The sequence below is a fragment of the Plecotus auritus genome, assembly GCF_963455305.1.
Source record: "Plecotus auritus genome assembly, chromosome: 1".
Taxonomy (NCBI): Eukaryota; Metazoa; Chordata; class Mammalia; order Chiroptera; family Vespertilionidae; genus Plecotus; species Plecotus auritus.
In genome coordinates this window covers 64,556,629-64,569,881 of record NC_137770.1, presented here as the reverse complement: position 1 = coordinate 64,569,881, position 13,253 = coordinate 64,556,629, and the positions used below count along the sequence as shown (strand labels likewise).

The following is a 13,253-nucleotide window of genomic DNA, read 5'->3' as shown; positions in this document are numbered from 1 at the left end:
TTAATACACACAAAGGTAGAGAGAAGGAGAAAACTATAGAGAGGTAAAAATCCTATCTAATAAAGAGGGAATATGCTAATTGACCCTCACACCATCGCAAAAGATGGTGGCGCCCACAGCCAATAAGGAGGGAATATGCTAATTGACTGCCACTCCCTCAAAGATGGTGGCGCCCAGTCCCCTCAGCCCCACCGGGGTGGCAGCCACGCACCTGCCTCCGGAGTTCCCCAGTCCCCTCAGCCCCCCAGTCGCCCAGGGCTGGTCCGAGGTGCAGGTAAGCCTCGGATGGTGGCTGCCCAGCTCCCAGGGCCGGCCCAAGGTGCAGGCAAGCCTTGGATGGCAGCTGCCCAACCACCCAGGGCCGCCCAAGGCTCAGGTAACCAGGGCCGGCTGAGGCTTGCGCTGCTGGCAGTGGCAGCAGCAGAGGTGTGATGGGGCGTCGCCTTCCCCTGATCACTGGGTCACCTCCCGCCCCTGAGGGCTCCTAGACTGTGAGAGGGGGCAGGCCAGGCTGAGGGACCCCCCCACTCCAGTGCATGAATTTTCATGCACCGGGCCTCCAGTGCTAAAGTAATAAATGTAAGCCACTAGTTTCTTTGCTAATTCCACTTCAATAGTCAACCACCACTTTGGAAGATTATTGGCACCTATGGATATAAGTTATAGAGTAAACAAAATGTTGGAAAAGGGAATATAGAAATAATCTATTCTAATTATCTTGTATTTCAGGTGGAAAAATAAGGCTAAGAGGGGTTTTATGACACACTCAAGGACATTCAAGTCTTTTATGTGCAAGTTAAATATATCAGACCCAAAGAAATATTAGAATCTGTAGAAAAGTCTCCAAATCAAAATATATTTATATCCTGAGTAAATTTATCTGAGTCTTACATGTAGGGGATCCTCCACAATGATGATTGAGTCCAGCTTGGGGATAAGCAACAAAGAAACTGTAAAACTGTTAATATGGATATGGGAGTGCTCAGATGCCAGGGGCCAAGCCCATTCACAGCAATTTCCTATAGGGTAGTGGTCTTTAAACTTTTCAACCTCAAGGACTGAATAGTCTTAAGAATAGTTGGAGACACTAAAGAATGTTTGTTTATTTGGTTTTTGTATCTATTAGTATTTCTTAAGCATTTATTTATTAGTTCATTAAAAAGAACAGTAATAAATCCATTTCATATTCACATAAATAGCATATTTTTTAAAAAGAACTACTTTCAAGAAGAAATTTTCAGAGGAATAACTTAGTTTCTCATTAAAAAAAAATTCTAACATCTGAGAGTAGAAACAGCTGGATTCCAATATTTACTTCTATTATGATACAATTTTTAAACTATTTTTATATTTTGAAGTATATAACAAAAATCCAGTATAATACAGATAAGTAGTTGGAAAAAGGAATATCTTAATAACCTTTTCATATAATTATGAATATTCTTTGACACTACCCAAGAACTTGAGAAATTGTAGTTTCTTAAAGGTGGGTAGCATTGTGGAACTTAAAACCACATCAGTGTGCTTTGTGTACTCTGTTACATTAAAATCCACTGAGCTGTCACACTTTTTAAAATCTATGTATAATTATCTATACTAATAAAAGGGTAATATGCTAATTAGACCAGATAGACCGGATGTCTTCCGGACGTCCTTCGGGACAAAGCCGCAGCGGCTGCAAGAGCCGAGGAGGGCCGGCAGCTGCGGTGGCCAGCAGTGGCAGCAGCAGCAGGGTGATGGGGGTGGCACCTTTCCCTGATCGGCCCGGTCGCCTCCCGCAGAGGGAGGCCAGACTGTGGCTTAGGACTGCTCCCCATCAGGCCTAAGCCATCAGTAGGACATCCCCTGAGGGCTCCCGGACTGTGAGAGGGGGCAGGCCAGGCTGAGAGACCCCCTCCGCACCCCAGTGCACAAATTTTCGTGCACCGGGCCTCTAGTTTTTAATATAATGCATTGGTCATTTGGAAAATATTGGTCCAGTGAGTTATGCAGATCTAAATGTTGACACACTTTATACAATATCAAAAATTCATATTTGTTAATATCACCACTGACTTACCAGGGAAGTCTTTAAGTATTGAAAAACTGTCAAGGTCATAGTGGCGGATGCAAATTCTCCAAAATTTCTGTTTGACAGCTCAGATGTTATTACTGGCCATAGCAAAAGCACTTCATACGTAAAGATCACTGCATTCTTCTTTAACTGAAGACACTCAGTCCTCCAAAATGTGTGCTCCCGCCCTAGCTGGTTTGGCTCAATGGATAGAGCATCAGCCTGCGGACTGAAAGGTCCCAGGTTCAATTCCGGCCAAGGGCACATGCCTGGGTTGAGGGCTCGATCCCCAGTAGGGGGCGTGCAGGAGGCAGCCAATCAATGATTCTCTCTCATCATTGATGTTTCTATCTCTCTCTCCCTCTTCCCTCCTCTCTAAAATCAATAAAATATATTTTAAAAAACAAAAACAAAAAAAAATGTGTGCTCCCCCTCCCATGGTGTAGAGTTGTCACTATGTAGTGGCTTCACAGCCACAGGTTTTATTTGCCAGCCCTCCTTACATCTAGGTATAGCCATGGCTTATTCTCACTAATGGTATGCGATTTTAAGAAATGGAGGTAACTTCTGAGCCAAGACTTTTTAGAGTATACACCCATCCCTTTTATTCTCCTGATGCAGCTTGCTTTTAATAACTATGGGGTTCTGTAGGATGCTGACCCCAGAAGGGAATAACCTGAATCTCTGAATCACTATGTGGAGGAGAGGCAATCACTGACTACTAATATAAAAGTCTGAAGGTAGCTTTAAAAGTAGGCTAGGGCTCTAGAAAAATATGAGGCCCAAAGCTCAAATAAACACATAGATTTGAATGAACTTCTACCTTAAACAGAGTTCCCAGTAGTCACAATTTAAGCAGAAGTTTACAGAAAAAACCTTAGTAAGTAATCCTTGCCTTTTTGAAATGGTATAACTGCCATTTTAGTTTCCCAGCAAAAAAAGATGGTGTGTAGCAGACCTGTGCTTCCCCAATGAGGCTCAGTATCTTTAAGAGGATTAAAATTCCAACCCTTTGCTGTCTTGTACCTCTGGACCACTTTAGACTCAGAGTGTAGGTTTTTTCAATTCTCTAAACATTGCTCACTATTTCTAGAGTACTCCATATATAAAATTGGGAAACAAGTGAGTTCCCCCACTCCCACCCCTAGTCTTCTACCTTTTTGGCACTTTTATTAACATCCTTCCTCCTTCAGTCTCACCTATTAAAATTTGATCCCAGGAAAGGATCTGAAAACTCACATTAGTCATGAATGAAGGACTGAGGCCATGATAATTCTCATAAGTTGCAACTCATCCCATGTTGAAAATTTTAAGCCTTAACATACTTACAAGCCTATAAAATTAAATGACTGAGAGGCAAGCAGTATGAGAAGTGGTTAAGAGTTCAGACTCTAAGGACAGAATTTGCTGGCTTTGAATTCATATCCACCACTTACCAGTTATGTTACTAAATTATATTATGTTGTTTCATTTTATAAATAGTAATAAACTGACCTGCCACATAGGAATATTACTAATAAGGTTTTATTAAGTTAACACATTTTTCAAGTGTATGCTTTAAACTGAAGATTTCCCCAAGTTAAACATTATTAAAATTTAAATATGAGCAGCATCTGAAAAGAAATATTCATTAAACCTCTAACCTGCCCTCCAGACTAAGGTGACCTCACCAAAAAAATAGAAAAATATAGTCATATTTTTGAGTCAAATAGAAAATATTTTTAAATATTTGTGTAAATAAAATCTGATACATTTTATAAAAAAATTCCATTAATATAAAAATCAAATGTATTAGAAGCAAATATAATTCCTATATTTTTTAAATAAAAATGATCTTTTTTTATAAGTACAGTATTAAATTTATTTCAAGCATGTTAGTGCACCACCTAGAAAAATTCTTCATTTTAGATTGCAGACAATGGATACTGAAATAATAATCACTTCTGAAAAAAACACACAAAAAAAACTGGACTACCATGAAATGACATGTAAATAAGGAGTATTTTGAACAAATATAATTGAGATAAAAGGCCTAAGTAGTATTTCCTAGAAGAGAAAAATAGTCTATGGAGTAACTTGACTATGTTCTCTTGGTATTCAAAATTATTGAGTAGTATATTATTATTTTAAATGATTGAATATTGATTATAGTTTAATATTAAAATGTAAAACAGTCTCATATGTTATTTATGTAAAAAACTTAAAAACAATATTATATGGTATAGAAAAAAAGAATGCCCACAAACTTCAATATAGTCATTACCTCTGGGAATGGGGGACTGACTTAGGGATGGTACAAAAGAGCTGTAAATAAAAGGTGTTAAAAGAAAGTGTGGCAAAATGCAAATAGTTGTTACATGTGAGACATAGTCTCTATACTTTCCTGCAGGTTTGAATAAAATATAACATAGTCAAAACTCGGTTCTCAAATGTCTCTTATCTTGAACAATTTGGTTCTTGACCAAGTTGTTCACAGAAAAAATGTCTTGGTTGTTGAACAAGCTTTGGTTCTGGATTTGACAACCCTTTCATGCTGATAAAAAGTATCATGACAAAAAGTATCTCTCTCAGGCCACAAACAAAGGAGAAAATGCCAGTCAGTTTACTGCTAAACCTGAGTTGTTAACATCTCAGGAAATTGTGCTATGAATATTTTTTTTTTCTGACAAAATGGACAATTAGCACACTTTTAAACATAAAACATCACGAGTGCTAATGTTGCTAAGGGTATGAAAGAAACAATGATCACAGGCCATTGAAGAGGTAGAAAAACTATTTTTGATTTGGATAAATGAAAAGCAGTTAGCATTTCCGAGGCAGTGATATGTGCAGAAGGGAAGGTGCCGCATACTGACTTCCTGAAAGACACCCCTGGAACAGTGCTGAAAGTAATTTGTTTAAGGCTTGTAGGATGTGGTCCGATAAATTTAAGAAAAGAAGTGTTAGTTTATAGATTAAACAGTACATTAGACATGTACTGTATATAAATAGAAAGGTTAAAAGAGGGAATCATTGGGGTCTGGAATGCATTAATTCAATTTAAATTATTTCTAATGGAAAAAAATTGATTTGGTTTTCGAACAAATCACTTCTTGAATAGTCTTCTGGAACAAATTAGGTCAAGAATGAAGGTTCCACTGTAATAAAAACAAACCTAAAAGGATACCCTTGTGTAAGGTAGCAAGATAAACATAGCCACTTTAATCTCCTAGCTCTCAGTTAAAAAACTGTAAAATATAAATAGAAATATATGTATCAGCACCAGAAGATAAACATAAAAATTGACATATATCTGAAACCTATGAAATTGGACCAAATTTTCAAGGACTTTAATAATAAATATACTTTACCATATTGGAAAGTACATAAGAGGAGGTCTTGAGAGATCCCCATCCCACTGGCAGAAACTTACTTGAAAAGCAAAAGCTGCATTGAAATGTTGGGAATCCAATGAGAAGCCCTTCGTTCGCGGTCACTTTTGCCTCTATAGTCCAGGAGCACCTGGTGGAATTATAAGCCCCTGACAGGGCTAAAACATGATGTAGAAAACTGTGGTCTTTCCTAGGGACTGGTTGTTTTGTGCCTAACTTCCAGAGCCATCTCATTTTTCACCCCTTTTAATAGAAAACTATTCTTGGTTTATGCAACATTTGGTGAATGAATAGCTTGTAATGGCTTTTCACTTATTTAATTAATTGATCTCTATATATATTCAGATTTTATGTTGCAACGGAAGACATTTAGTCTATCATAGTATACCATGTGAAAACAGGATAAGAAGCCTTTTTCTAGAGATTTTATTTCCTTAACATCAGAGATACCTTCCACTGGTAGAAAGAAACTTGTTTCTTAAATATCTAAAACAGTGATAATTTTCTCTATCTTCAGTCTGGCCATGTAAGTTTCTGTCTCACTTGAAATATTTAGCTAAGACATTTACTAGGCCTGTGATGATGAAGGGGAATAGAAGCTGCTCTGCAGAACCTGTTTCCCAGAATACTCCCAGTTTACAGAGGCCCTAAACCATTAACCATACACAACCCCTGGAGGGGTTGTCAGTGCTGGTGCCAGCCAGGCCAGGCCTTTGGGTGTAATCTCACTTCCCCCATCCCAACCCACAGAGGGACTGCAAAGTCTGTGAAAAACTCCAGAAGCTTGATATAAAAGGAAGGCTTCCTCCATATTCATCACTCAGGCTTTGGAAAACTGACTCCCCTGAGTCACTGTACCAGTACATCTGCAAATAAAGGGTTTTTCCTGAATCTCCAAGTGCTTGTTGGTATTTTCCAGTTGCCTGGTAAATTCTGAAACAATGAAGCTTAGGGATATCCAAGAATTCTAACTAAATTTTGGCATTGGCTAAAACTTAGAGAAATTGTTCTTACCAGTAATATCAAAATACATTTTGGTGACATTTTTCAATTTTAAAATCCAATTAAAAATCCTAGATACAGGCATCTTTTCTGGTATTGGCTCCATTTGTATACCTGCTTTCCTATTACCCTAAATAGGGGCTTAATCACAAGGAACAACAACAGCCTATAATTATTGGAATCGAGAGCTAAATCATCATATATGGTGCCATGAATATAGTGCCTGCTCTTAACGACAGCCTAATGCTCTGAGAAAAGCTCACTGGTTATCTTTCTGCTCTACCAACCCCCAAAACCGGAAAAGAACAAAATCAGTAATGTGTTAATTTGCAATTTTAAGAAATGGGAATAAGTACGTTATTCCACAATACGTATAATTATTGAGGGATGGATTTAAGAATTACAAAATAGTGCTCGCTTTGGTGCACATACACTAAAATTGGAACAATACAGAGATCAGCATGGTCCCTGTGCAAGGATAACATGCAAATTCATGAAGCATTCCATGTTTTAAAAGAAAATAAAAAGAATTACAAAATAACCCAAAGTAGAATTTCTGTAACATCTAGTCTTTTAAAATGAATATGTGCAAGCTATCACCATTAAATCTATGCATCAGAGATTAATTTGAAATATCAGAGAGACCATGTTATTCTTGACCATGATAGGACTCCTCCTATGGTTTGCGACAAATGACATAACCTCTGCCTGAGTTTTCATTTGTAAAATACAATGCTAATATTTAACCCACCTCAAAACTTGAGGATCTGTGAAATACTGAACAAGTGCCAAAACAAAATGTTATTGTCTTTTTAATTAAAAAAAAATCCTGGAAACATCTGAACCAAAAAAAAAAAAAAAAAAAAAAAGCAAAAGTAAAAAATAAAATTCCACAAATTAACTGTAAAGGAAATAAAAATAGGTTGGTTTAATACTTTTCTTTTTTACCAGACTAAGTAATAGAAGATAATGAAGTAACATCTCTAGTTTGAGAATTTAATATTTAAATTTGAAAATGAGCTCAATATTTAAATAAAATATTTAATGTACATCAGCCTGACTTTCCAATAGGTAAAAGTTATAAAATTTTGAAAATATTAAAGAAAATAATTTGAATATACCAGAAAATACCAAAAGTCATCATAAACTGGAAAGGAATCGAACCTTTGAAGAGGAAAGCAACATGTGATAAATACAATTTGTGTTCATGCAGCTTCAGCACTTAGTCTATGTGGCATATAAGTAGATGGAATGCAAACAGAAGGTAGAAATATTCCTGATTTTAGGAGTTACGTGGAAATATTATTCATTTAAGACTGCCAGAGGACTGAAAAATGAGGAACTGTTAGAAATCATGGAAAGAAAAGGGCTGCAGAAGGGAAGCACCATATCTGCATATTATAAGCTCTATTCAAACCTCTGGCTATTGTCTGAATTACTCATGCATTGGGTAGAGGGAGAGCAATAGGGTGGAAAGGTGAAAAGAAATAGCTGGATAACTAAAGTGCTGAGTGGAGATTTCAGTGGCTTACCACCACAGAAGACATAGTCTTGGACTTTGAGTCCAGCTGAAGTAATTGGCTGCTTGAACAAAAATTACTATTGTTCAGTGGAATGTAACAGAACCCAGTCTCTTCAAAGTATCATTCAAAATTCTCAGAAAACATAAGAAATTATGAAAAGAAACAAGAAATTGTGACTCAGAGTCAAGAAAAAATAGCCAATAGAAATCCATCTCAATGTTATCCAAATATTGGAATTATCAGAAAATAATTTTAAAGTAGCTATTTTAAATATGTTTGAGGACTTAAAGGAAAATATGGTCTGAAGAGAACCTCAGAATAAAAATGGTAACTATAAAAAAAGACCAAATGAAAATTCTTAACTGAAAAGTACAATGTATGAAATAAAATATTCATTTATTGGGTTTAAGAGTAGACTGTAAATCATGGGGGGAAAAATAAGTGAACTTAAAATGAAATAAATAGAAATTGTGTTTTCTAAAGAACACAGAGGAACAAAAGGTTGAAAAAAATAACAAAATCTCAGTGAGCTGTGGACAATATTAAGCAATATGATACATGTAAATTGGAGTCCCAGAGAGAAATAGAACAGGATTTGAAAAAAATAATGGCAAAAAATCCCGAAATTTGGTGAAAGACATCAAACTACAAGTTTAAGAAACCCCAAGGAGGATGAACACAAAAAAAGTACATCAGCACATCATGGACAACTTACTAAATATGAAGAATAAAGAGAAAAATGTTAACAATAGTTAGAGGGAAGAAAGCATATTACATCTAGTAGGAATCAACAAACTACAGCCTGCAGGTCCAATCCAGCTCATGATCTATTTTTCATGTAGCTTCCAACCTAAGAATGTTTTTTTAAAATATATTTTTAAAGAGTTTTAAAAAAAATATTAGGTGACAGAGACCAAGTGTATCCAACTAATCTAAAATATTTACTCTTTGGCCCTTTATAGAAAACTAGTAGCCCTGCACATGAATCCATGTGCCAGTAGGTTGCTGTCTCCCTCCTGTAGCTCTCTGCCCACTGCCCCACCCTCCTGTAACTCCCCCCCACCTCTCCCCCCTCCCCCTTGCCCCCCCCCCCTCATGGCTTGCTGCCCTGCCCCCTCCTGTAGCTCTCCGCCCCCCGCTTGTAGCTCACTGCCCCACCTCCTGCTGATTCATGATCCGGTCATTATGCAGTCGGTCGTTACGCCCTGAGGCTAATTAGCATATTCCTTTCTTATTATATAGGATGCTTCTGATCTAGACATAGTGGAAATGACAAGAATAGTGTCTGACTTCTCACTTGAAATAATACAAAATAGAACACAACAGAACAATATCTTGCTGAAAGGCAAAAAAAAAAAAGTGCTCATAATTTTATATCCAGCAAAAATATCCTTTAAAAGTAAGGCAAAATGAACATTATTTTTAGATACATAAACTTGAGAAAATTCATTGCTAGCAGAACTGAACTATGAAGACTGTCAAAAGGCCGTTTTTTAGGCTGAAGGGAAATGATAACAGATGGTAATTCAAATTTATAGCAAGGAATGAGGAACCAGGAATGATAAATATGTGAATAAATATAGAAAGCTACTTTTAAACCTTCTCTTAATCTTTTAAAAATACATATAATCACTTCTCCTTCTAACTATGATGAAGTAACAGGCACTGGATTTACTTTCTTAAACAACTAAAAAATTAGAAAAATAAATGAAACAATGGTTTTCATGTGTTGGACAACAGGCAGCATAGGAAAGTAAACCCAAAGAGAAGAGAAACAAATGAGGGAGCCCTTCAATTGTCCCATCTTTTTGTCCCATTTTTTCACTCCACTCTACATATAGTTCCTATATTTCTAGTGAAGTAGGACAATATTAACTTTAAGTAGTATTTTGATAATTTAAGGATGCATTTGGTAATCATTAAGGCAACCTCAAAACTTAGAAAGAGATACAGGCAAATAAGTAATAGAGGAAATAAAGTCGAATACTAAAAATATTTAATTAACCAAAAGAAGATAGTAAAGGGAAAACGGAAGAACAGATATCAGGAGAGGTAAAACTGAAAAAAGAGAGGAACATGGTAAAAATAAATCTACAGTTATTGTGAATGTAAATGAAGTAAGCACTCCAATTAAAAGGAAGAGATTGTCAGACTAAATAAAAAAACAAAACTCAACTAAAGGCTCTCTACAAGAAATGCACTTTAAACACAAAAACAAAAATAGGTTGTAAGTAAATGATAGGAAAAGATACACCATACAAACCATAAGCGTATGAAAGCTGAGTTTGCTCTATTATATCAAACTAGATAGAATTCAAGACAAGGAGAATTATCATAGATATGACAGAAAATTTCAAAATGATTAAAGGGAAGTATTATAATAATGAGTATGTGCCTAATAACTTAAAGAACAGATAAAGCAAAAATCAAAAGAATCAAGTGGAGAAATAAATAATTCCAAATTAGAGTTGGAGATTTTAATATCCTTTCTCACTAATTAATAGAATAAGTATTTAAAATATCAGTAAGGAGACAGAACCAGAGTTAGCAAACTTTTTCTGTTAAGGGACAGATAAGTCAATATTTTAGGCTTTGTGGACCACATGTGGTCTCTGTGGTATATTCTTTTTCTTTTTACAACTCTTAAAAATGTAAAAGTCATTCTTAGCTCACAGGACATGAAACAGGCTATAGGCCAGATTCAGTCCACAGGATATAATTTGCTAACACTTGATATAGAAGATCTGAATAATACTATCAAACACCTTGATCTAATTAAGATTTATAAAACCACTACAGAATGTACATTCTCCTCAAGTGCACATGAAATTATCCAGATAGGCCATGCACGGTAACATAAAGCAAGTACCAATATATTGCAAAAGATCATATAGAGTATATTTTAAATTAGAATTAAGTAACTGTAAGATATCTAGAAAATCCCCAAATATTTGGAAATTAAGCAATACATCTCCAAATAACCCAAGGGTCAAAATAGAATTTATACTGAAAATTAGAATGTATTTTAAATTAAATGATAATGAAAATGCAACATATCTAAATTGTACAATGTTGCTAAAACAGTGTTTAGAGAAATTTATAGCTTTCAATGCTATATGAAAAAAATAAGAAAGCATGATAACATAAATAGGGTAAAATTTAAGCAGTTGATGGATCAGGGATATATAGAAGTTCCTTATTCTATTCTTATCACTTTCTGTAAGTTAAAATTTTAACAGAATAAAGAGTTCCTTCAAACCCCCAATTTTATGTTCAGCCAAGTTGTTATTCACCTGTCAGACTGGGAGTAAACACAGATATGCAAGAGTAGGTCAAGATAGTAAAGTACCTCACCATTCAAAGCAACTATGTATGAAATTCTGGAAAAACCCTTGGCAACAGCAAGCAAGAAATTTCATGTAACTACTAAAAGATGGAAATCAGAGAGGATGATATCTATGAGGATAAGAGTGGGGAAAATGACTGCACAAATCCCAAGAGCAGTAATTCATTAATTTTAGAAACAGAAATTAACCGAAGAGTAGCTTTCGGAAGAGTAGGTTGAGTAGGTTAGTCCCTCTGTCCTCTTCCTCTGTCCTGTATCAAGAAGATTAGAAAGTTATTTCCCTCGATATTAGTGGTTTTAACTTTGCCTGCATGTTGAAATCATCCTGGGTAGCTTAAAAAAATCCTGAGGCAGAGATTCTGATTTAGTGAGTCAGAAATGAGGCCTGAGCAACAGATCTATGTTTTGTGTTAGAGATATGGTATAAACAAGAGAGAAATAAACTTGTCTTGCAGTGCTTATTAATCTAGAATAACTGAGAAGTTTTGTGCAAGAATTTGTCATGTAGCTCAAGAAACAGAAGAGAATACATAAATACATGCAAGTAAATTGATATTTCATGTAGCCTGTAAGAGAACTATTTAATAAATGAGCAATTAGAAAAAACAAAATACTAGACTACAACTACCTTCCTTATAACAAAATAAATTCCAAATGGAATAAAATGTTAAATAAAACATGGAAATAAAAAGTACTAGAAAGAGAAAATAGATATTTTCATAATATTATGTAAGTCCAGACAAACATGTCACAAAACTGAAATTCTAAGGAAAACATTATTTAAATTTACTGGAAAAATTTTAACTTATCTATTAGCAAAATACATTATTAATCAGTTAGTAATATAGCTAAAAAGTAAGAATATTTCTTGTGTACCTAAAAAGTTCCTAAAAATCAATATAAGAATATGGGCAACATGAGGAAAGGACTTAACACATGTAACTTTTATAATGAAAAACTAAAATGTAAAGCAATATTCAAACTACTATAACACCAGAGTACAAATCAAATGCTATTTGAAGATCCTCAGCAAAGTATAAATCATTAGAAAATTCTGACAAATAAATAACTTAGCACACTTGATTTTGGCGATTTCATGCTTCAATTTAGGATAAATTTACTTACTATTCATTATGCGCTCTTGACTCCTTATAATCCTCTCATATACGGATTTGGCAGGTGCCTTCTTGGTACCATGTATAGTTGTTGTGGACAGTTCTTTCAGTTTCCACTGGGTCCAAAAACCTTTTTGAGGTTTCAAACCTATTAATAATAAAACATAGACAAAGAAATTAGGATTTTGAAAAAAAATTTTAGTCTGTCAAAGCATTTTTATGAATATTATACATTTTATTCTCACAACAGTCCTGTGAAGATTGTCAACCTCAAGTTTCTAATGAGGGAACTTTTATATAGAAATGTCTTACTATATTAATCAATGAATTAGAAAATAGCTGAAGCTTGATATGTACCCTTTTGATTCATAGGCATACACTAAGTTCACATATGAACATAAAAGGTTAACTATTTTGAAAACTTAGAAAGGACCTTAATATCCAACAACAGCACATCCATACAGTGGATTTCAGTATCCATTAAAGTTAGCTTGTATATATGTTTGTTAACATAGAAAGGTATTCATGTTTTTATGTGAAGGACAATTTTACCTTCTATGTAATGTGACTACAGCCTAAATGTTAACATGATTGCCTCTGAGCATAGGTGATAATTGTTTTAAAACTTCCCCTATTTATAGCTCCTCCTATTATTTTAAAAACTAGAGGCTTGGTGCACAAAATTTGTGCATGGGTGCAGTCCCTAGGCCTGGCTGCTGATCAAAGCACGAGTGTCTGGCATGGAAGGGCAGGATCCCAGCTGACCTCTGGGCCCTGGGCAGCACCTGGGTCCCCGGGCCCTACACACCCCCCTCCACCTGAGTCATTGGGCCTCCACACAGG

General features: G+C 35.4%; 1 protein-coding gene across 1 annotated transcript in view; it reads right to left on the bottom strand.

The window, feature by feature from the left end:
• The window catches only part of FAM227B (family with sequence similarity 227 member B), a gene marked incomplete at its 5' end in the record, with an annotated part of 208,610 nt that overhangs the window by 152,877 nt on the left and 42,480 nt on the right, over nt 1-13,253 (bottom strand). The window contains 1 exon segment of the mRNA XM_080643141.1: nt 12,421-12,558. Coding sequence (XP_080499267.1) covers nt 12,421-12,558 — 138 coding nt within the window.